General features: G+C 35.7%; 1 protein-coding gene across 1 annotated transcript; it reads left to right on the forward strand.

Annotated features, from left to right (window-relative positions):
* The first annotated feature begins 226 nt into the window (after positions 1-226).
* On the forward strand, positions 227-24,042 carry LOC113231832. The gene is made up of 9 exons (XM_026466365.1): positions 227-258; positions 1,260-1,404; positions 3,650-3,772; positions 12,246-12,426; positions 12,497-12,570; positions 12,753-12,845; positions 13,025-13,572; positions 21,553-21,628; positions 23,661-24,042. The coding sequence occupies exons 1-9, from the start codon at positions 227-229 to the stop codon at positions 23,820-23,822; spliced, it is 1,434 nt and encodes a 477-aa protein (XP_026322150.1). The 3' UTR covers positions 23,823-24,042.
* Positions 24,043-25,936: the final 1,894 nt, after the last annotated feature.

The following is a 25,936-nucleotide window of genomic DNA, read 5'->3' on the forward strand; positions in this document are numbered from 1 at the left end:
GATAGATTGAGCTGAATCATAAAACTTGTAGATTTTTTGTTAATTTCTTACCTTGTAAAGAAAACATACAATAAAATTAACGCTCCACTGGTACGTACTACAGTTACCATATAAAGATGTTATTCAAGATAATTATGATATTACCTATGGTATTTATTAGAATTTACCACTTGTTGGTTAGTAAAGTGTTATGAGCTCGAGCAAGGACAAGTGAAAACTATTAGAAATGTTTGCTTTACACTCGCGGCGGCTGCGCAGGTAAGGTTTTTGACTGCTTTACTACTTTCTAATTATGTAAGGTGTAAAAACGTGGGTGTAGATTGTACCCTTATGAGACTACGCATTATGCTTCACGCATTAACTGCAAGCAGTCGAAACCAACTTCATGCAGCCGAGATCCACTGCACGCATTAACTGCAAGCATGCAGTCAATCTGTTAGCAAACTAAAATATTAAATTCGCTTAGTTATACACAGGAAATGAAACTATTGGAGCTATATCGCGTATATTTGTTTTTTTTTAAACAAACCAACGTTTCGAGCCCTTTACTGGTCCCGTAGTCACGACTGACTGACATGGTAAAGTCATCAACCAGTTAGATCTAATATTAATGCAAGTTAGCATCCGAATAATTATAACTTTTTATTAAAAAACCGACCTCAAAAATTCGTGAAATTACATCTATTTGCCGAATTTTGTTGCAATCGGTTACGGAAAGTGCACGGAACCGAATTCATCCCCGAATTTGCCACACTTAGAGGTGGGAAATTTTCTTCAAATTTAAATGGAACCAATACTGAGGTACCCTCCTTCCAACAGAAAAATAACCATATGAATCGGTTTAATTACATTACATACAAAAAAAATATTCAACGGAATTGAAAACCTCCTTTTTCCAAGTCCGTTAAAAAATGGTTTCATTTCCTATGTGTAACAATCGCGAAAACCTAAGAATTCGATATCACTTAGTTATCATAATCAAAGAGAAACAAGGGTCATCATCATATCAGCCGGAAGACGTCCACATAGGTCTCCCCCAAAGATTTCCAGACTAGCCGATCGGACGCGACGTGCATCCATCGGCTACCCGCCGCTCTTACCAGGTCATCCGTCCATCTAGTAGGGGGACGTCCCACTGAATGCCTTCCGGTTCGTGGTCTCCATTCGAGAACCTTTCTCCCCCAACGGAAACAAGAGTGTTATTGAATTTCCCTCTATAAAGGAAATAGGTTAAGTTAATAGCAACCCTTGCACTGCAGAAGGCTCAGCGTTCCCACGTCGGGGTCTGCGCGGAGGCGCGCCCGCGAGCGCCGGCGCGCTGAGCAGACACGCCTCGAGGGCGAGCGGCTCGCCCGGCAGCGCGTCGAGAAGCGCATGTTCGAGAAGATGGAGCAGCAGAGAGTCGTCAGTATTTCCATCAAATAACCATACTCCAGCATGTGAACGCAAATCATAAGTCATGATAATGTAACACAATTGGAAACTATAAATTAACTGCCTCCGTGGTCGAACGGTTACCATGCTGGGGTCCCACACGCAGAGGCCCCAGGTTCGATTCCCGGGCGAGGAGGAAATATTTGTATGGCCCACGTTTATTGTTCTCGTGAGTTTGGGTGTAATTTGTGGTTGTCTATGTGTATGTCCATGGCACCCTCGACACAGTGTGCGTGGCTATGTTGAGTGTGTGCGTTATTATTATTATTAAATAATTTGGAAGCCTTAGCTAGCGCTAGTCTGTCTTTTTTGAAGATGGAGTAAAATGGCATTTGAAGGGTTGCCAGTTTTCAACAATTTTTAAATAGTCGTGTAGCTGTTGTCGATAGTTTTATAGATAGGTGAAAGAAGGTAAAATTTTGCCAAAAATGATGGAATTGTGAGTGTTACAACGTTCTAAAGATAACTCATTGCGTTATTATCTTCTTCATTGTTATTTTGACAGTTGACCTACTAGGATCGAAATCAATTTTTGTTCATAAACATTTAAACAAGAACAGGTTTCATTATTTATATTGAATTAAAATGAAAAAGTTTTAAATATGTCTCTTTATATTTTTAATAGACATGGATCTAAATGCAGTGTATGTATGAATTTACAAAAATTGACAATTCGTTTAATTTAAAAAAATCAAATGAACGTGGGTACACGTTGCAGTTGGACGAAAAATAGGCTGATAATGGTTCAAATTAAATAAGTTCAGCCATTTATTGCATAAGCGTGACCAACATACAGTCGATAATCGATAGAATATTTATTGATTGCAATCACTTTAGCGCAACGAGCTGTAGTTTTACTTCATCTTAAAAAAAGACAGACTTAGTACATTTGCATGGCGCCCACCACCCATCATCATTCCAAACATCCCTAATGTTTACCACCAAACATGACACCGTTAGACCGAGACGAAACTTACTACATACTTACCTTACTTAACTATCGACTAACGACCAAAGGAAAGACGTACTTTGAAGTATGAATAAGCGTAACTAAACTTTTGTTAACGTAACCCCACGTTGCCAACGTAACAGGCGAAACTAAACTAGTAAAATAAATCTTGTAGTCCAGGGAAAGCTGTATTTATCTACTAATTCTGCCAAACTCGTATCTTGCCTAGACAATCTAGATAGGTATTTAGGCATTACAGTAAGAGGTAACCAAGGATGTACAAATAATATTATAACGTGTTTTTGTTTAACAACAGTTTTATAAAACAACTCGTCGCTTTAGTCGAGCAGGTTTCCCAAGTTGCGCGGTCGGGTTTTAAAGAAACAATTTACTTACTGCAAAAAAACAATTGTTTTATTCTAGGAATGCAAGTCCTAGAATAAAACACGAAGCAAATATTTTGTCTTATGGCGAAATTGCGCAACCCGAGAAAGCTCCTGTCAATAGAATGAACGGCCAATTGTGTATTTTCTTAATGCGACGGTGAAAGCCAATACGAACACGCATAATTTCTATTTAAGCGGCTTTTCTAAGCAGGAAAAGGCCGTCTCTCATTCGTACATTGTTGCCTAAAATAAATATCTAGCGTAAAAACCCTTTTGGAGAGCGTGAAGATGACATTTTCGTGCAAACACGTTAGTTCCACACAGCATGTATTCCTTCGATTAAGAAATGTTGCCAAATTCAATTATTCGCTTTTGGAGTATGTTACATACAATAGCCGTTCAATATTAAATGCTTTATTCATGTGTGAATTTCGTTTATAATCAAGTAATCATTGTTCACTTTCCGAAAACAGAATCACATGACAAACGCTGTCTGACTAAATAAAAGGAATGATTGTTGTGTAAGCTTGTATTTTTTTTCATTGTAAAGAATTTAGAGACAATTAAACTTCCCAAACGTAGGTACTTAAGTAAATAAATATACGATGCAATTGTATTATAATATAATTTATCTAATTATCTTAGCGATATTTGAAAAGTGGAACATGAGTGATCCTGTGGATAATTTCCCTGATCTTTGCAATTTAAAGCTCTAAGTGGCATTACAACTGCCATGGACAGGCGCGTCGCTGAACACCAGGCGCACGACTTGTTCGTTCCGTTACTTAGTGTCATCGATCTCGGAAAATACTCAATGGGATACCGTCATTTAGTACATCTTTCGTTCTTGGTCCTGGATATATAGGTTTTTTATTTATAGGCTCGCGAACAACTAGCGTCATACGAGCCTTGGGGCCGCGCGGGAGGTGGCGCTCCGAACCCACGTGGCGTCCGCTACTCCAACCTGCGCGCTTCAGGGATCTACCCTGAAGATGAATTGAGGGTATGTACTTTCTAAATTCCACCACCAAGTTACTCTTGTATAAAATAGGCTGGTGCAAATGTTCTTAGAAAATTCTAAATTTTAAACAAGAGATGTGCATTCTATTTATCTAATCTCCTAAACATCTAAATCTAAATTTCATTGAAACGAAATCTTTATACTAAAGGTTATTTATTATACAGCTTGTGAGTGCTTGGATGACAAAAATCTGTGATAGCGACACGTGTAGTTAGTGTAGTCTCGAAGATGTTTGAAATAAATAGTGTGAATGATAAATATATTCAAATGTATTTTTACTAAGACCTTTAGAGTTTCTTATTCATTCTTCTCAGGGGAATCTGCGTTACGAATGAGCAGAGAGAGTAGAGTTTAATCAGTATGACGATTTCTAGTGTAATTTGCCTACCTATGAAATAATGATTGTTTGAATTTGAGTTTGAGTTTAATATCTACTTAGAATTCATGTCATTGTTATTTTATTTCTACATGTATATACTCTTAGAATAATAACGCATAGAATGATAGTTTCATATCAAACGAACTGTCACAAGTGAGGCAAAAATCAAATTCATGTGGGCTAGTTTTAGTAGTAGGTTAATTTTCGGTTTTAGTGAATATTTATATAAAAATACAAGTTGAAACGCGTTACTTCCTTGTGGAATGTGATGTTAGTATCTATTTTATGTTTGTCTGACGTATTTTTACACTCATTTACCGCACATTTCGTAATTTTTAGCTAAAATTCTTGAGCTGTTCGCGGTGCAAGTTGACCTTGAGCACTGAAGGCCCGCCCGCTCGTGTAGGCCCTTTTGGCGCGCTTCAATTTGCCTCACTTAGCGTGTGCGGGCTAGGTTTCTATGCGTTATTATTCTAAGTATATACTATGTACAACGTAACAAATACGCGTTATTGGCACCATGACATTGTTTTACGTTTTAACTATGATATTAATTAATAATATTAAGAGCACCAATCGTACGTCAATAATAAAGTGGCGAAAGTTTAAAATTAAAATACTCGTGAAACTAACAAAAGACAAGTTAAGAAAAACATACGAAATAAAATTTGTTTTTCATCCGGAATATATTGCTGCTGACACGCAAGTTATTGTTTAAAATGTATACTGTCAGTTACAAAACTCTTTCCAATGAAATCAACTCAGGACTAACATCGTCCCTCTTTATTACTTAGCGGACTTTGTTTCACAATTAAAACGGCGTAATCTTGATAAGGTCATATCTTGCTTAACTGGTGAATATCAAAGAGATTTAAGTTTTATTTGGTCAATTGACAACAAAAGCGATCAAGAAAAAAGTGATCTTATATCGACTAAGTAATTAGTAGATTCAGGCGTTACTTTGCGGAAGTCCATGTTAATAAAAATGGAAGTAAATTAATTTGGTACTCCGCGAACCCAGTGAAGGTTAAATCGTGCAAAATAGCTGCGCTTGGGTTGAATATTTTTTCATGCAGTTAATTATGCCACCCTCCCTCCGCATAAAATTAATAAAATAAATAACACAAGCGCAACTACAGTCACAAACCATCACCAAAAACCCGACACGTGTTTCGCCTCTCCACGAGGCATGCTCAGGGGCTGTTGTATTGTTGTAGTCAACGACATTACTTCCATTTTTATTATAGCGACTAGTTTTTGCAAATTATATTTTTAAATTGTTAAATAAAAAAATGAATAATTAATGAGGTTATAAACGTGTTTCATCATTATTTTCTAGGACTAACAAGGTATTTATATTTGCACCAATGCCTTCAGTACTTCAAAGAGTAAATAAATTAAATTATGTGAAAACGTCACAACTTTAAAACTTAATTTGTGTATTCCCAAAAAATTGAAATTTTGTGTTGGGTCACTTTCATTCTAAAAGTGCGGTCAATTAAGTACCATCAATGTCAATGTAGAAAAGTGAAATAAACAAAAGTATTAAATTGTATATAAACTAATAATAAAGAAAAATTATAGGCACTATCAAAATAACATTATATAAATACAAGATCGCACACTCAGAAAACATTCCTTCGATCCGGCCGGATTCGAACCGACGTCTTCTAGCATACCGTGCCAGATGCTATACCAACTAAGCCACGGAACGAACCAGTAAATCGTACCGAGAATGCGTTACCCTAAAAAAAATTGCCCTATGACTTCTAAGTCAGGGGGTCGATACATATGTGATAATCATCGACGATGTTGACGCAAGCGGGCAATCGAATACATCTTTCACGTTAACGCGTGGTTCTGTAATAGACATCACAGCCAGGAAAGCGCTGTCAACTAAATTGTTATATTAATTACGCTATTATTCTTCACCGATAAAATCGTGTAGGCGACAAGATTGCATGTGTCAGTGGTAACATTTATTTTGCTTTTATGCAATTCAATCACCTTGCCCTGTGTTTTATTGAACAATTAATTGTCGTTGCCGCCTTTTAATTGGAGATTTCCACGAACACATCAATTTCCATGGTGATTTATTTTTTTCAGTTACTATTTTTTTTAAATATTTTTATAATCTACATTATACTCACTTGATACTAACACATATGCACACTACTTTTACTTCACAATGTTTTTGCTTTTGATGCACCGCAACGCGCTACCCTCGAAGGTGGTGGCTGAAAATCAGTGCTTTCTTGTTGGACAAATTTTGCACTGAGGCACGACCTATTTGGTTTGCTATAGCGCACACAAGCTGTTGATCATTAGGTTAGAATTATGTTTTTTATTTATTAATGCTGTTTGTTTTTGCTTTATTTTCTTTAATTTTCATTTCTGTGTGTCTCTTTTAATCAATTTACTCTATTGTATTGTTGTGTGTGTGATGCAAGACCAATGAACGTTTTATCTTTCTATTTATTTAAAAAAAACATGGCGTCGTTGCCCATAGCAGTTGTAAAAAAAGCTAGATTTTTTTATCGACAACATACAATAGCGTGCAAATATCCAATGAGTAATCTACAGCTGTATAATTTTATTACGAAAATCTAAGAAAAATGCCTAGGTCATTGGATTACACGTCATTTTATAAAGGCGGTTTTGAGGGATAAGGGTGCTGGTGAAATTACGGGAACGTGGGATTTATCACCTTAAATATGTCTCCGGGTGACGAGTGCAGTGGCAGTGCCCTTCTGATCTTTGCGATTTAAAGATCTGAGTGGCACTGCAACTGTTACGGACAGGTGGGTCGTTATATAAATTTTCATTCAACATGAAGTAATTTAGAATTTATAATATATACGTTTTTATAACTTCCCTTGAACAAAATTAGACTACTAAATTAAATATTCGAGACGAGGAAATTACACGATGACTGACTGACATTCATAATAATACAAGAATTTCTTTCGTGACCTTTGTTAATCTATAATTCGGAATAGCTTCGTAGGAAATTGCTTTTGTCGTTATTTCGGATTATGTTATCTTTTGACGGTTTAATAGATTCTATAATGTTATAAGCGATTGTAGTGGTTTTATGGCAAAACATTGCCAAGGTATTATACTTAGAAGATTCGTTTTAAATTTGTAAAAAACATTTATTTTTTTGATATACATATCAGTAACAAACGTACTTTATGCAATTAATAGATTGCCATAACCATGCCATAACCATCAATGAACAATTTGAGGTTCCATCAAAATCACCTAGATGGCATTGATTGATTTTATGCAAATATTGAATCACGATGTCAAGATTTTCCCTTCAAGCCATTCTGGTAGAAGTGTACTATACCATCCTGAGTCGAGGTCCGTGTCCACCTTTAGTAGCGGTCGAGCTCTTTATGAAAGAGTTCATCCAGGGAAGTACTGTCACCTTACTTATTTCTGACGCCTAGCAGTAATGTGAGCATTACTGCGTTTCGGTTTTGAAGTCAACTTATGTCGCAGGGGGACGGGCGCTGTGGGGATGTCCCTCAGCTCTTTGCGATTGAAAGCTCTAAGCAGCACTGCAACTGTTATGGACAGGTATGTCGCTTACTGTCCGTCACTTGGTATAATAAAAAAAATTGGGTGCCCGCAGGCCCGCTATTTAAATTTTTATGCAGGTTAAAAACCTTCAGCTCTCCCATCCCAACTCGTGCGGTGGCGCCTAATTGTAAAATATCATAAAAAAAGATCATGCTTTGTTGTAAGTACTTTTTTTGTGTAGTAAGTACTGGCTACTGAAAATTATTCTTAATGTATATATTTTTCGAATTTTAAAAGCTTCCTTTTTCTTTTGTATGACATCTGTATGACTTTGTCTCTCTATTAAAAAATCTTCAAAAACAAACACATCTTTCTTGAATATTTACAAATATTTTTACAAATACCTCTCCAAAAGCTCCAATAGGACCCAAATCCAACATGCTTGCTAACGGATTACGTCCTTTTGAGAACGGCTACACGGAACCAATCTGGAAACATATTTCGGACTTTTAGTAGATTGTTATCTCCGGTATCTATTGCATTTGTTACAAGTGTATAGAGTGTAGGTCTTTACCTAACGTCCGAAATACACCACAAAAAATAAGTACAAAGTTTGCCTGGATTCGACGTTGTCATTCAAATCGTTAATAGGTATACAATATGTATATGGCGTGTGCATAATAATTAACACAGATTTACGAAATGAAATAAGTAAACCTAATTAATAAGCTTTAAAGTTTAATTGTCTATGGTTTATCATGTCAAATAATAATAATTTCTCCTACACTCTTTGGACTTCTTGTCATTTTTAACTTTAACTATTTCGACATTTTGCGTGCGTGTGTATGTTTGTTATGTTTGTGTTTGTGTGTGGGTGGGACAATCGCATACCTCCGTACACTTAAAAATGATAAACAGAAGAGAACAAAATTCATGACCCTGTTATTTATGTCCTGACGATGTCAAGTGATAAGTAATTCATATATTCATTCGTGATGGCCAACTTTCTCGAAATATTCGTATAAAATTCGTTTTTATTTACGCGTTTCTCGTCGTAACTTATTACGATGAGAAACGAGAATATTCACTCAATAACTTATTATGGAGTATAATTTGCGATAACGTCACTGGCTGATATTGTCGGCTGAACAAATCACAGGGAGATTCGCAAAAGTACATTGTTAAGGCTTACCGTAAAAATTTAATTTCGAACTTGTTTTTCACATCTGTCCAGATGTATTATTTAAGAAGTCATTAGGGTGCGTTCCCATTATTTCGTAACGTTTTATTTATCGTTGGATGACTGCCGCTTTTAGCCTGTTCCCATATCATGACTGTGTCGTGGACTTTTTTTTATCGTTTGTTTTATTATAAATCGGTTTTCGGAATAACGAATATTTGAGTTTACGTTTAACTGGAATATCGGTACATTTCTTATAGTACACGCTTATTTTCACATTTACAGTAATATGTGTATGTATGTATGGCTCAACTCTTTATTATTTCTCTAAGTGAATTTGTACAAAATTCGACATAATAATATATATAAAAATTAATTAATATTTACGACAAAGGCTACTTTACTCCATTACTCTTATGTTCAAGTAATTTTCAGTCGAAGCTAAATATGGTGCATTTTGTTAAATTTCCAGTAGAAGCTGAATATGGTGTTTTTGGGCCCTTAAATTGTTGCAAGCAAAATTAGGCACTACTGCAATGACGTTACAAATTAAATGTTTTAGTTTTTTATATTTCGTTACATGTCACTACGTTTGTATAGGTTAACTTCGGACATTTTTTTCGTGGTTTTTGTATTAGGCCCGACTCTATTTGTTGGTAGGTCAATGTATCCATTCGATAAGAGTTATACGTTTCGCGTCAACGATCTGAGCGGAAGCGATTAGTGTGGTGAGTCCTTTATCTGTTTCAAAGATTGGATTTCATTGGGCAAATAATTATGTGATAATGTCAGTACGAGTAGGTACATGGTGTAATAAGCACGGGCTGGAATTTTACAGATTTTAATGTGCGAACACAGGATAAATAGAATTTGACAGTAATAAACTAAGTATAGTAGCAGTAGACCTTCTTGTGAAAGAGTTTGACCAGGGAAGTACTGCCACCTTATCTATTTGTGCCGCCAAGCAGTAATATCAGCATTACTGTGTTCCGGTTTTGAAGGGTAAGGGTGCTGGTGAAATTACAGGCACATGGGACTTGTCAACGTATATCTCATGGCGACGGGCGCAGTGGCAGTGCGCCTCAGATCTTTGTGGTTTAAAGAGCTGAGTGGCACTGCAGCTGTCATGGACAGGCGTGTAGCTTACCATCAGGTGTTCGTCCCGTCACTTGATATTATAAAACAAAAAAAAATAGTTTCACCGTATCCGGTCAAACATTAGGGATACAAACGAATTAAGTCATATTATCTATCGAGTTTATAAATAAATAATCGTCTAATTACGTGCTATGCTTTCGCGATTTAAATTGAAAAAAAATATCGTTTAATTTTTATGGTATCTATTTACAAACATGCACTAAAAAGTCGTAGCCGCCTAATGGTTTGACCTGCCGTCACTCAAGCAGAGGGCATGGGTTCGAATTCGGCCTTCCACGTCCGAGATTTCTGGAATTTTTGAGTGAAATTTTATTTGAAATTTACCATTCTCTCCTTACCATTCTAGTGTTCGATCTTTATTTAATAGTTATAACAAACTAGTCGAGTAATTTCACAGAAAAATTATAATTGGATATCATGGTGGTCAAACTTCCTGACATGCAATGAAAAACCTAATCAGCGGCTGGTAGCTGTAAAGGAACCTCCCTGAGTGAAGAAAATCTTTCATAGATTTCTCACAAATGGTGTTACGGCAAAAAGTCATTAAAAAAAAACAGAAAACAAAGACCTGCAATAAAATACACGGAAAAATTCGTTAGGTCTGTTGGTTCGTTCCGTGGCTTAGTTGGCATAGCGAAGTGAATTTTTTCTATGTGTTCGATCTTTGTTTTAATAATTATTTACAATGGGGTTTTCAGTCAAGGACAACGTCGTGAAGAATAATAATGACGTGTTTGAAGTTTCCAAGTCGCGTTTGGCCTGCATGGGAACTACAGCTACAACTCTCCCACTGTGAGAGGAGTGTGCCGAGCAGAGGGATTAATATTAATAAGTAAAAAACTGAGTTAATGGTGTAGTGGTTACATTACCTTTAACAAAACGAAGTGTTTCAAACCTGTTTCGACAACTGTAAAAAAATCGTTATCGACTATGTTGTCACATGTTGTGTCTTAATTACAGCAGGTTTTAACCTCTTTTTTGGCTTTTTTTATAACGCCTCACATCTTAAATGTGTAATAAGCAATAAGCAATAAGTCAAAGCAAAAAGTCAATATATCAATGTATTACATTTTAATAATTAAAGCAATCATTCAATATGTTCTTAATGCGCCGTTAACGCGGGACCACACCGTGCGGTGTGACGCAACGCGTGTGTGCAAAAAAATTACCCATCAGCTTACCGGATATGACTTTTATCATAATCGTACACAACATTATTGAGTGTGTTCATTATTTTTACTCTTTATTCATAAAAGATATACCTATAGCGGCAATGTGGGAGGCAACTTTGTGAGACGACAAGAAGGACGTTATCGGGTGAAATTGAGTATTTTCTTAAAAAGGCTTTAGTGCGTAAGTGAGATGAATAGTGGGGCTTAGCAATTGATAGTCACTGTTAACCTCTGGGAAAAAGGTTTGAGTATACATTACATGTTATGTATGAACAAATAAAATGCATGGTGGTAAGCCACACGTCTATCCATAACTGTTGCTGTGCTACTTAGAGCTTTAATCGCAAAGATATCAGGGGCACTGCCAATGCGCCAGTCGTCAAAAGTTGACAAGTCCCATGCGTCCGTAATTTCACCAGCACCCTTCCAATCCGAAACGCAGTAATACTCACATTACTGCTTGGCGGAAAAATAGATAAAGTGGCAGATCTTCCCTGGACGAATTCTTTCACATGCAGCTCTACTGCAGCAATACGTTTCCTGTTTATTAACTGCAGCAGTAATGTGATCACCCCGTGTATAGTAATTGCGGTAATAAGTCCTATTGTTGCCGTTTTATAAGGTTCAAAATACTATGTAAATATTTAAGTAAATACTTAATTTTGTTCGTTTGATGTTCTTCGATCGAAGGAATTTTTCTTTATGCAAGCATAGCAGAATTGGAGTTATTTCATAAAATAAAACAAATCAATAATACATGTTTCTTAATTTTTTTAATGAATTACTAAATGAATATTAATAAATGAATTACTTATATTTACATGGATGTTTCACGTGTATGTGTGAGTGACGTATTGTATCTACTTGCGTGCATTTTATATATTTAAGTAGGTATAGGAACTTTGTGAACTTACATACAAAATAGAATTATAAGTTGATAATTTTAGCATTATCTTCTAGGGTGCACGCTAATCTACGCAACTTTCTTTAATCCAGTAGTTGAATATGTAAAAAACTAAAATTATATGATGTGTCTAGGGTATAAATCTATACGAAGCTTGCCGTCGATTGCCGTCACCACACCGACGTCGACGTACGCCGCTGCGCCTGCGCGAGGACCCGCAAACACTCTACACTGACACCTTGCGCAAGAGCGTCGATAATGACGTGCGTTACAGGCAGACACCTGATCAGCAGAAATGCTACAAGGAGATATTGGGTAAGATCAAAGACCAGCACACGATGTGCCTAAATCATATAAGAAATAATTATTATTTACTTTTTCTCAGATGACATGGTGACTCGGAAAAACAAAGCTATAAAAGCTGAAATGAAAAAAGATCGCGAGCATGAGCGAAAAATAGTAAGGAAAATTACCTTTGCCTACATTCTTTTTCTCATTTGCAAATAGCCAAGGTTCAAAGAAGCTAATAGTCTCATAACCTATCTTCCTTCTTCAGGTCCCTTATCTTCTTTCAAGGCTTTGTGTCTTTACCGAGTAGAGGAGTACGTTTTGGCGTATGAATATTTTACACATGCTTTCAGCAAACATTGGAGGGGCCATGGGGCAAGCCTGGTCCTGGAGGCACTACGTGGAGGAACCCCCGAGACATTGGACTAAATTTCTCAAAGTCTATGGTAAATACGAAATTTAGCGCTGAACTTTTATTTATGAATACTTTATATCACTGATCCTTTCATGATTCATTCAAACAGTAAATTATAGCTTTTAGAGATCGTTATACTTGACCGTTAATCTACACCTGTTTGTCCTCAGTTTATGATCTCAACATACACATAAAAATGAATCTTTTCAGGGCTGGACTGACAACGAAATTTTCGACAAAATAAAAGGGGAACACAAAAACTACAAAAGATCTTCGCTTACTTTGCCTAAAGTAAAGAGAGACGACGATTCTAATGACGACATCACACAGGACAAAGAAAACATCAAACCTTCCAGTGTAGAAAAGCTGCCTGATATCGAACAGACGAATAGTGCTAGTAAAGAACAGAAACGGAAACTCAGTGGCGAAAAAAAGGAAGCACCAAAAGTAGAACAATTGAAGGACAATGGAAAAAACAAAAAACGCGCAACTAAAAAAGGCAATTTTGTAAAAAGATTATCAAACGGCGAGAGATTAAAACGTATAGTTCCTGATGAAGAAATTAAAAAACCCGTGCTTACAACGGTAAACAATGGGGACGCAGCAACAATAGGAGATAAGAAACTGACGCCCGAGACAACAATCTTCCGGTTGACGGGAGGAATTGAGTTGGTTCCGTTATTGGCAAGAAGGAGGCGTGTGGGAGCGAGGACTCTACCATCCAGCGATGTCACCAGGCCTCCGGAACAAGCTTGCGAGTACGTATGCAAAAATATCAAAGTCAATATTGTTAAGTCACATTTGGACTCTAATTTCTTTTATTTGCAACAAGAACATTTGTTTTATTTTGTTTGCCCTGTACTTCTGTAGTTAGTTCCTCTGGGGGATATTTAAATTGATACCTGTATCTGCCGTGTCAGGGCCTTAAAGTCTGCGTTTAAAAACGACAGTATTGTTTGTTATTATTGCGCAAATCATGTGGAAATATTTATCTTTAGTTTGGGCTTTTTACGCGTGTTTTATTAAAAATGTCAAAGCATCGCTTAATAGATTTGTACCCGAGGTCACAAGTCAACACCTCTTTCAATTAAAAGCATTCTTTAGCACTTTGGACATTTTTCGCAAGTGTTCAACTCGTTTTGTTATGTAAGTAAGTAGAAATATGTTACGAAATAAAACGCCATTGTATGTCATAGGATGTAGTGGGCGTATCGAGTCTTGCTAAGGAGCTCTACGACAAAGGATCGTCATGTCTTGTCATTGCATTCGCCTTTCTGGGTTTTAGAATAGATCGCCTGATAGCGAATGTGATTATTAAAACCGACATCAAAAGAGAGCGGTTTTCAGTTTTTCATCGCAGTTTCTCCTAAATGTTTGGACTATATTTAATGGTTCTATATACTAGTGTATAGAGTCATTAAATATAGAAAGGATAGGTACATATTAGGGAGGACTATATATTGAGTGTCCCACAGCTATGCGACAGTTATCTTATATATTTATTTGCGGCATAGCTACAGAATACAAACTGTGAAGTTTGCATTGGAATATGAGTAAATTTACATTCCTATGATAGCCACACACGGCATTTGCGAAGTAAATAAAAGTTAACAGATTATTGAACAAAATAAATAAATTGCGCTTAAATACGTAGGAAAAAAATCATGTTGCATATAAACAAAAACATTAAGAACAAATAGATTTCTTACAGAGCTACGGCAAAAAAGTCGTTAAAAACCAAAACAAAGATATGCAACAAGCACATAGATAAATTCGTGAGGTCCGCTGATTTGTTCCGTGACTTAGTTGGCATAGTTGTTCGAATTCAGCAGGTTCGAAAGATTTTTTCTAAGCGTTCGATCTTTGTATTATTAATTATAAGAAACTAGTGGAGTAATTTCACAAAAAATAATTGAATATCAAGGTGGTGAAACAACCTGACATTGAAGAAACAATACGATTTTTAAATATTCGACGTATTCACCTTGTCCTTACAAGTATTTAAATAAGTATAACGATAAACTCATAATGAGCTCTAAACATTCGGAAAATAGGATCATTACACGAGATATTGTTAGTGGTTCATGGTAGAGAAAAAGTTATTTCGGTACTTTTACTGCCAATCTTAAACGTGGAGGGAAAGTATTTTATATGTTGTAAATAATATATTTTGCTTCACGGATACATTATTTTATTTTTAAAAGTAAGTAACACTACATTGAAAGACTTTTAAAAAGTAGCTTTATCTGGAAATCGAACTGACCAAATCTGACGAAAAAACATCTTCATATATTTATTTTTATTAATTCCTTTCAAGTAACATAGTATTTACAATTTATTAAAACAAAAAAAAAGAAACAATATGAATTTATTATTTAAGTGTATTTCGTCGGTGTTTTGTAGAAAGGGTGTAAGCGACATTTCGTATATTTTTCAGGGGAATATGTTTTAGGTTTTTAGCGACCGTTTTAAAATATTTCAGGTTTGGTCCTGATTAAGTTTAAATTTTAAAATTGAGTATTAAAACAGGACATAAATACTTTTAAAAAGTCGTTAAACGATTTGTGAAGGTCTGATCGCGAAGATCATGTCGCAGCTGCATGTCGAAGAAGGTTTACAAACTTTGAAAAAAAAAACCACAAGTGAAGTCCACAATCCGCATTAGGCAGCGTGGTGGACTATTCCCTAAATCCATCCTAAGAGGAGACATGTGCCAAGCAGTGGGACGTATTTATTACAAACTATTTGTTGTCATTTTTGTGATAATTGTAACGTATCAAGATCCAAACTTAAGTGATAACTTCAGAATAAATGAAAAGATTTCATATAACAACTTGTCTTCGTAATTGACAAAAACATCTTAATTAACAACGAATGAGCAAGCAAATTCAACTATCATTTGGAAAATGCTATTAATGATTTGTAATTAATTCTATCTACCACATAATCAATAAAAATTTATTTGCATTTATGCAAATTTGTTACATTTTTATGACACCTGTCTTTCTGCTTGCGAAGAAATGCCGTTTAGTGAAATCTTCACCTGTCATTTGTTGTCTTAAACGGGTTTCTATTCTCATTTGGGGTTCATTACAAAAGATGTAGCGAGGTTTTTAAAACAAATGTGGCGTTGTATTTTCTTCCAGACACGGTGTTTCTTTCTTATTCTTATTGTACTTGCGGAATGACTTTTTTCAAAATCGCACGCAGTGTGTAAAAATTAGTAATGAAGCAGCCATAGCATGTGGAATCCCTCAAGGTAGCATTTTGGGACCAACAATTTTTCTCTGCTATTCAATTAATTTAAATATTATTCTGGGTCGGAGACCTGGTGTCTACCTAGTTTGGGGACCAGTCTCCCGTTAAGTTCTCACTTGAAAGTATTTTTAAAATTATATGTGAATGGGAGAGATTAAATGATTATTAATATATTATTATTAATTAATGCAGTACTCTTTTTCTTTAACACGCACGTAAAATGTGTTCAACGAGCAGAGTTAAATGATTATTTTATATAATTATTTCATAACCTTGACATAATAAAGACACACGTGATCATACGCCAAAAGTACTTTTATTACATGAAAGTTATGAAAATAATACAAACTTAAGTATTATGTGAAAATTTGTAACTCTTCTAGAACATTTAGCAGCTGCTACTAATAGATCGGCTCTTGAAAAAATGTCAGACCATCCCGCCTTTATGTCTGTAGGAATCAAAACAACAACACCAACCCAGCCCGCCACTCTGGCCCAATACGGGTTGGGGACTTAGGGTTGTGAACCTTGTTTCTTCGACGTGCAGGTGTCATCATCATCGAAAATGGTAAATTTAAAATTGAATTTCACGTATAAATTTAGAAGTGAGAGCCTGGATTCGAAGTAACGGCTTCTGTTTGAGAGGCGGTAGGTTAAACCTTTAAGACTACCGCGGCTTTTAATTAAATTTTAAATTAAATTATTGATGAAAAATTAAAATCTATTATCTATTAGTATGGCTGAGACGCCTTAGTCTATCCCAAAAAGACGAAAATTTTACTACCACCACTACAAAACGTCGAATGCCCGTTTGCTATAGGAATCTACCTATGGCGATCTGTGAAGTGTAGATGTGTTTATATTTTTTTAAGCCCCGCACTACGCAAATTCTATATCGCGAGTGACATGAACACGCACATAGACAACCACAAATTACACCCAAACTTAAGAGATATAAATGTAGGCTATACAAATATTTCTCCCGGCCCGGGAATCGAACCCGGGACCTCTGCGTGGCAGTCCAGTATGATAACGTCAAATTTTGCTATTATTCAACACATTACTGACGAAATTAGTTTTACGTTATGTTTTGTAATACATAAGCTTAGTTGCTTCATGATATCTTTGAACGGCGTTTTTATATCCCGCAATAAAAACTATGACAATGGATACTTAAATAACGCCTTTGTTTGGATATTTTATTGCCCTCTGATGCGAGTTGCCAATACTATAATTTTCACTCGATGACGTTAAAATCCACACTCGATGAGTAAAAAAAAATGTCAACGTTAAACGACAACTTTCCGCTCCATGGACAGTTACTTTTTTTTTCTTTCGTAAAGGAACAAAGTTTCTAAATGAAAAGTAAAAGTTTATTTAGTAGATTCAACAAATTTAAAAACCGTTTTTATACCTTTAGAGCCTTTAAATCTGTGCTGGTATAATGTTGAGTGCAAGGACCGGTGTCCACCAGGGAGAATTTCTTATGTTATCTTTTAAGCTGACATTCTGTGTATTAACACCAAACCATATCAAGCGTCAGTTATTTGATGCTGGATACCTTCGTTATTAAAAGTTTGTCCAGGGAAATACTGCTACCTTACCTATTTCTGCCGCCAACAGTAATCTGAGCACTTTGCGTTTCGGTTTTGAAGGGTAAATTGTGTTTGTGACATCACGGGCACATAGGACTTGTCCATTTATGTCTCAGGGTGACGGAAACAAAGGCAGTGCCCCTGAGATTTTCACGACTGTTATAGACAGGCGTGTGTATTGCCTATCACCAGGCGAATGCCTTGTTCGTCCTGTCACTTGTTATCATAATAATTACTTTTTACTTTTCCGTACTAGGCGAGCATAAATTCATTGACGGACTGTACCTACAGCATTGACTTACAATTATAGTGTCTGAACTTATAGGGCGTTAAAATCGTATACAGAGCGTCATTTACGCTTTAGTCTTCGTTTGTTCGACTGACAGCGAAGCAAGCAAAATTAGACAGTACTGCGATGATATTACAATTTAAATTCAACGTTTTAGCTTGTTCATATTCCTTTATATGTCACTACGTTTAAATAGGTTGACTTGGGACATTTTTTTTGTGGTTTTTGTATTAGACCCGTCGTCCATTTATTTGTAAGTCAATGACCTACAGCTAAACAGAAAGATCTTTTTCGCATTAGCTCGGAAAGCCTTTCTTTCTCATTGGAAATCTGCGCTGTAGAAAAGTTTTTGGAATTTGAACTTGACGAAATACTGTGGTCCAGCCAACTTTTTCTTTCGATGAAAAAAAAGAGATAATGACACGTTCAACTACGCGATTTGTCGTATATTACTTATTTATGTAATATAAATCCGTTGGTATATTTTATTCTTATTATTGTTGACATTATATTGGCAATGATAACTACTTGTGTTTATTAAATTATTTTAATTCGTCGAAGAACTTAAATATTTTCAATAATCACTTAATCACACGAAATAAAAGTACAAGCCAGAATAAAAATTGATGAGGCGTAAATTCAGAACGCATCCGAAGATATCTTTTTCTTTTAATTAAAAAAAAACTGATGTTAACTATTTTTCTTTCATCTACCATTTTCCTCGCTTTAGTGAGGTGAAAGGTTGTGTGTTTTGCTCGGCAGCAAAGTTGTTTTGCGTCTCGTGTCTCGAAACCCTCGCTACGCTCAGGAATACAAGCACTCGCGTTTCTACAACAACTTTTGGGGCCTTGCATAACAAATAACCATTGTTGTAATTTCGTACTTCCCTTTCAGTATTTAAAACGTTTATTCAAGAAACGTGACAAAGGAAAAGATACATTCAAGAGTGTGAAGGCTAAATAAGAAACCAGATGGAGCAGTGGTAACCCAGTCAAAAAAACCATCGGCTGAGATGTTGAAGGTTTTTTTATCCCTGAGGCGGCTTGTTCCTTCGACTTTAATTTCTAAGTTACAGTAGCAGTAGCTTTCGTTACTGGTGAAGATAAATATCGTGATGACACATGTGTGTCAGAGAAGGTTCACAACCTTAAGAGAACAAAAGAAAAAGTGTGAAGTCTATTGCCTAAACACTATTTTTTGAGCAGTACGATGTGTAATGATGATGAAAGCTAAAGTCGTATTTTTTTATAATACCAAGTAACGGGACGAAAACATCGTGCGCTTGGTGATAAGTGACACGCCTGTTCATAGCAGCTGCAGTGCCACGCCTGTCACCCTGAGATATAAGTTGACAAGTGCCGTGCGCCTGTAAGTTCACGCGGTAATGCTGACATTAGTGCTTGGCGGCAGAAATAGGTAAGGTGGCAGTACTTCCCTGGACGAGCTCTTTATTTACATTAACTTAAATGGAAATTAAACCTCCAGACATAGGCCGCTTACAGTGAAACTGAAAATAGTGATGGACGAACAAGTCATGCGCCTGGTGATAAGCGACACGCCTGTCCATGTCAGTTGCTGTGCCGCTCTGAGCTTTAAATAGCAAAGATCTGATTGACACTAACACTGACACGTTACCCTGAGACATGAGCCCCATGTGCCTCTAATTCTTTCTTTCACAAAGAACTCTACTGCTCCTAGTTAATTTAGCAAACAACACCGCTCAAGTCCTTTCGAGTCAATGTAAACGAGAGTTAAAAAACTCAACAAACTTATTAACTCTCGTCATAAATAAGTAACGTAATTTTATTTGGTGGTCATAAATAAGGCACTTATTAGAATAAGTAAGCGTTTTTTCCATGCTAGCGTGGAAAAGGTTTTTGAAATTCGAACTTAACCATAGACAGTGCAGCACATAACTTTTTCTTTCGATGAAAAAACATAATGACACGTTCAACTACGCGATTTGTCGTACATTATTTATGTAATGTACGACATAGATATATCCGTTGGTATATTTTATTCTTATTATTGTTGACATTAAATTGACAGCGATAACTAATTTTGATCATTAAGTTATTTTGTTTTAGTTCAACTGTTTTTCTTTCATCTACGATTTTCCTCGCTATAGTGAGGCGAAAAGTTGTCTGTTTCGCTCGACCGCAAAGTTGTTTCGCGTCTCGTGCCTTAAAACCCTCGCTACGCTCAGAATTTTATTTCTTTTATCATTATTATAATCTTAGTACCCTTCGCTTACTCAGGTTTCAATACAAGCACTCATGTTAAACAATAACTTTGCAGCCTTGCATAACAAATAACTATTTCTTTTAGCAATTTATTCTAACAGTCAAATATTGCTTTTTTACTTTTTCTATTACATCTTCCTCTCTTTAGTCGTTTATTATTTCTTCACATTGTTAGAGAAACAAATTAATTCGGATAGATTTGTTATTCAATAATTCAGACATTATAACTACATTTTATTAATCAATAAGTTGTTTAATTGCTTTTTATATACGATAAGGTTTAATTTTAATTTAGACATTTAAAAGTACAAACAGCCAATTTTCGACTTAAGCCGTGTTATTTGCCAAGCGACGTAACATGAATGGACGAAATTGGGTCCCAACATTTTGACTACATGGTAAACTTTATGCTACTTAATACCCCAAAGCCTAAATGCAGATGTCTTACACCATGTTAGCCCAGTGGGGCCATGACAGGTTATCGACATGTTGGCCGTCGTCTGTCCGATTGCGTCACAACTTTCTATAGACGACGCCCATATGACACGAGATGTACGGATTTGATTATCACGTGTCGTCTGTTAGATAGTTGATTATCTTTTTGGGGACATGTTGACAATGACAATAAGTCTTTGATTATTTCATTACCGCAATATGGTGTGACATTGTATGACTGATTGGACTGCCCGAGTATAATAGAGCCACACAGCAAGGGTCACTTTGATACAAAGTGCGTTCTTGTAGAGCTTTTTTTAACGCTGTTTATTACATACAAATGAACTTGAGTTTAGTAAACCGAACTCAAACAGTGGCTGTGGATTCGAGTCCGGGCACCTCTGAAACTCTCGGAATTTATGTGTAAAATTTACCATGAGCTTTTCGGTGAAGGAAAATATCGTGAAGAACAAGCACGTCGAAGAAGTTTCACAACACTCGGAAAACGTGTGTAGTCTCCAACTCGTGAGGAGACCCGTGCTCAGCGGTGGAACGCATAACGGGCCAGACATCACGTTTGGTAATAATTAATATTTCAAAGTCATCTTTTGTTGTTGATATTACATCTTATCATGAAATCATTCACGATAGGTCAGAGAACTAACAATTTTATTTCGATGACCTCGGTGGCCCAGCGTGGGTGTTGGATGAATAGGTCCCGGTTTCGATTTCCGGTGGAACCAAATTGTGAAATAAACTTTTCTAAATTGGTACTGTTATGGATGTTTTGGTATTTACCATACAGGAAATTCCCTACTTTGAGATCAGATAATTGGTGTTGGCACTGCAACATTAAACATTTATAACTAAAATGGTGACAATCAACATGATCAAATTTTGTTAAATTACTCTTTGCAGATGGCGTGAATCTCTTCACGTTGAATATTTACGGGAATTGAAACGACAGATACAAGTTAAATACGATCGAAAAGAGGTAAAGAAATATTTTTAATTATTCCTAAATATTTATTATACCTTTTTATTTTTATTTAGCACTGCCACCTTACTTATTTCTGACGTCAAGCGGTAGTTACTTACTGTGTTCTGGTTTTGGAGGGTAAGGGTATCTGGTGAAACTGCCGACACATGGGGCTTGTCAACTTATGTCTCAGGGTGATGGGCGCAGTGGCAGCGATCCCAAGATCTTTGCGATTTGAAGCTCTGAGTTGTATTGTAACTGTTACAGACAGTCGTGTCGCTTACCATCAGGCGCACGACTTGTTCGTCCCGTCAATTGATATTATAAAAAAACGACATTCGGTTTCTGTCTTAATGTAATTTACATATCGAGTTGTTAGGTTATAGCAATTGTTACACTAGGACATAAAAGATAGGATAGGAAATGAATTATTTTCATATTTAAATCGCGTATACTTGTTCTAATTTCAACAGGGAAGAGTTTCTCTCATAGATTTAGGTTTCTCTGTACCACCGGTTGGGAATCCAATATTCCTGACTATGATAACACTACAGTACTGATTAATATGTTTTCATTTATTCTAGTTACCATTAGTAATTAATAGTAAAATTTTATTTTTAAAAACGTTATATTGTTAAAATAATTTATAAAACATATGTAGCGTAAATTGGAAAGTTTCTTTGGAAAATTAAAAAATATAGGTATTTATTTAATAACTTTTGTAGCTATAATGAAAAAGTAAGGTGGTTTGCTTAAATATTAGACATAACTCGTGGATGACTTTACCATCTTGGTCTGCCATGACCATGGGTCGCATCTCTGGGCAACTTCTATTTGTTATGATAGGCGTTCCTGGCAATGAAGAGTACTCAGCTTCGTCATCCGACAAGAGTTCAAAAGAGTTTTTTGTTTGAACGTTGTATCTATTTCGCTGGGTAACATAATTTTGGTCCTTTGGAGATTTATTTGTAGTCATTTCGTGTGTTGGTGAACAATCTAAATTAGAGAACACTCCCAATTTAGACCAACATTGGTCACATCTGTATGAATGTTTATTAGCTGTTGTCATTATAGAGAAACGTTGGAATGTCACATTGGTGCAGTCTAAGTGTTCACACAGTACACAAACTAAGAATTGCCTGTTCAAGATGTTTTCGTTGCATTTAATGCAATTTTTTGTAACTTTTGGAGACATATTGCTGTTCAATTAGATAATAGAATCATGAAAAAAGATAAAAATATAAAAATAACAATTAAAACTGTTTTTTATCTTGTGCTGAGAATCGAACCGGCACCTCCACGAGAGCGTTTCTCTCCGGTACCAAATACACCATCGAGACCTGCGAAAAGGCCCGAAACATTGGTTTATTTGAAAAAAATAAATATACACAATTAAGATCTGAAAAAATATTTAATTTCCTATGTAATTAACTTACTTTGGACATGCCACTTTAGCGTGACTTTTTTAAGGGCATCTCCAATTTGATCGAATTCACGTCTCCCCAAGTTTCCATTCACACTCACTCTATTTTGCGCCATCAATCTACTTAATTATTTATTTATTAATATTATTATAAAAACAGGAAAATAATAATAAAGAAAAAAAAAAGAAAACAATAAACAGTATTTTTTAACAACATGCACTTACATAAAAACTATCCAATACCTGCGCTAATCACAAATTATTCAATAAAATTAAATAGAGTATCCGTGAGTTTAGACTTTAGCGCACCAACATTACAATTGAATATATCAACATTCAGATCATAATTGCTCAGCACACTATCCAAGCTAGGTAGTCCTCGCTAAAGGAACTACAAACCGGTGATAGCGTCTCATAGAACGACTAAACGAAATATCACCCAGTAGGTCAAAGCATTCAACATTATCATTTATAATGTTTAGACTACTAACGCTAATTCTGTACACAACCAAATTATCGAGGCATCCCGTTTTCTATCGGTCACTATATATGATCTTACACACTACAGCTCTTTCTCTTACTGTACTGTTCGGCATAATGTATTAAAATTGTACTTTGACGCAGGAAAGTCGTCGAGTATCAGCCGAGAGTGTAAAGCAACACCACGCGACCTGGGAATCCCTCTGGGGTAGACCGGGACACGGCGCCCCTTTACGAGGCAAATACGCCCGCAGCAACCTAGCACGGCTGCTATATGTAGCCCCATCGGTAGCTAATGCTTCGTAATACTTGTGCCAGGGAACAATACTGGTACTTTTGCTAACACGGTACTGTCCTTTAGGGGTAAGTTTGGTGCAATACCTTTACGGCGTAAGTGCGGGGTAAACGTGATCGTAGTTTCCGTACATGATTTAGCCTCAGCGTTACTCGTCTGATAACAAAACGTGAACAAATAACATGTAGAGGCACAAAATGTAAAGAAATATTAGAATTTATCAAGTTGTCTGCGTAGTGCCAATTTTAAAGTAACGTTCTAGAAATTGTTAACTAATGATGAGTTGCAAAAGTGTTCTAAAGTTAGTTAAGACAAGCAAGAATTATCTGTCACTTATATAAATAGATACAGTTGAAAAGGTGACCTCGATAGTAAATAGACGAAACTCTGAAAGTAATTTTTTGAAATTTACAAAATAGGCCATTTAACTGTTATTAAATCAGATAAATTTTTATTTCACATAAAAAACAACTTACCCTAGTCTTGATATAAGAAACCTGTGTGTTGTAAGTAACCTGATATTAGTGATAATCATTTAGAGAATAACCACGAAAGTCTTAAAATCTATATATACAGCATTTAATGTAATGAAATCGTAATCATAAGCAACAAAATTAACAAAAAAGAACTTACGAAATGACTGGGGAAGCGATTCGAGAATGTTATTTAAAAAAATACGAGAAAAAAATAAATATCATAAAAATAATATGTACCATAATGTAAATGTGAAATTTTTTAACCCTTCTATCTAAGAGTCTAGACAACCTCAACGGCTTTTGTTGATTCCGCAGAGCAGTGAAAGTGTTAAATAAATCACTTTGGAAAAAATATATAATGAGGATATACACCGATTAGTATACGGTATGAAAATACGATTTCTAAAAATTTTCACGATAGAAAAGAAAAACAAACTTACCTCTCTCTTACTCATTTTACAAGAAAATCTATGTATTCAATAGGTACTTTACATACACGTATAGTATACGATATACACTTTTCAAAAGGCTTTAATTTCGTTTGTCAAAAAAATAAATTCTGAAATAAAGCCTTAAAATATTAGTACGGAAAAAAAATTATTCGAGCTGAACTAGTATAGACTTTTAAACATAAACTGTTATACTAATAATTTCATTCGTAGAATCTTTAAACATCTCTTCTGAAAAGTTGTAATTTTACAAATATGACCTTGCTACATCAAGGGTGGGATATTGTTTTAAAAATGTTTTTTTTTTAATTGCGCCACTTTATTATTGAGGGTGGAAAAAGCCATGATGATCTAGAGTTTCTCTTGACTCAATGTAAAAAAGTAAAACCAAATGAATTAAAAGACTTCTAAATATTATTGACGCAATAATAGATAAAAAATCTAGAGCTAGAGCATTTTATCTTAAAAACTGTACATAACAATCTAGACAAAAGTTAGCAAAAGAGAAAGAAAATAAACAATAGCTCACTCACTGAACATGTGTTTTTTATTCCGTACAAATGGATATTGCTAAGCGAGTAAGCCTTTCAAAGAGACCCCTCTCAAAGGCTGTCCATGGGCGACAATGAATTAAATGAATGAACGAAAGTCTAATTTTATTTATTTATTAATTAAAATTAGTTAACAACTAATTGCACTAGTCGGCGACGTATGACGCAATCTGGTGTTAGGTAACCGGCTTCGAAAATGACATCCTTCATGCGACATCCTTCGGCCAAAAATCATCCTTCATGAAGGTGGACAGCTGTTCGATTTCCACACTCCTGCCACAAACAAATTAAGACGCTGTACGGGACTCGAAAAGCTCGACCCTCAGCGTATATTTGGTTTTAATATATTTGACGACCTGTTAGGGAGATCTCGGACTAAATTCCCGCTAGAACCAATTTGTCTGGATGTTCTGGAGACTTTATATAATTTCGTTGTAATACTTTCGTTCGACTCATAACATAGAGAATTTCTTAGTTTACTCTTTTGTCTGTTTGTGTGGTTCAATATTATTATTATTATTAAACTGCCTCCGTAGCCGAACGGTTACCATGCTGGACTGCCACGCAGAGATCTTGGGTTCGATTACCAGGCCGGGAGAAATATTTGTATGGCCCACATTATTTCTCTCGTGAGTTTGGGTGTATTTTA

Source organism: Hyposmocoma kahamanoa, unplaced genomic scaffold (assembly GCF_003589595.1).
Source record: "Hyposmocoma kahamanoa isolate Upper Pololo Valley unplaced genomic scaffold, ASM358959v1 66, whole genome shotgun sequence".
Lineage (NCBI taxonomy): Eukaryota > Metazoa > Arthropoda > Insecta > Lepidoptera > Cosmopterigidae > Hyposmocoma > Hyposmocoma kahamanoa.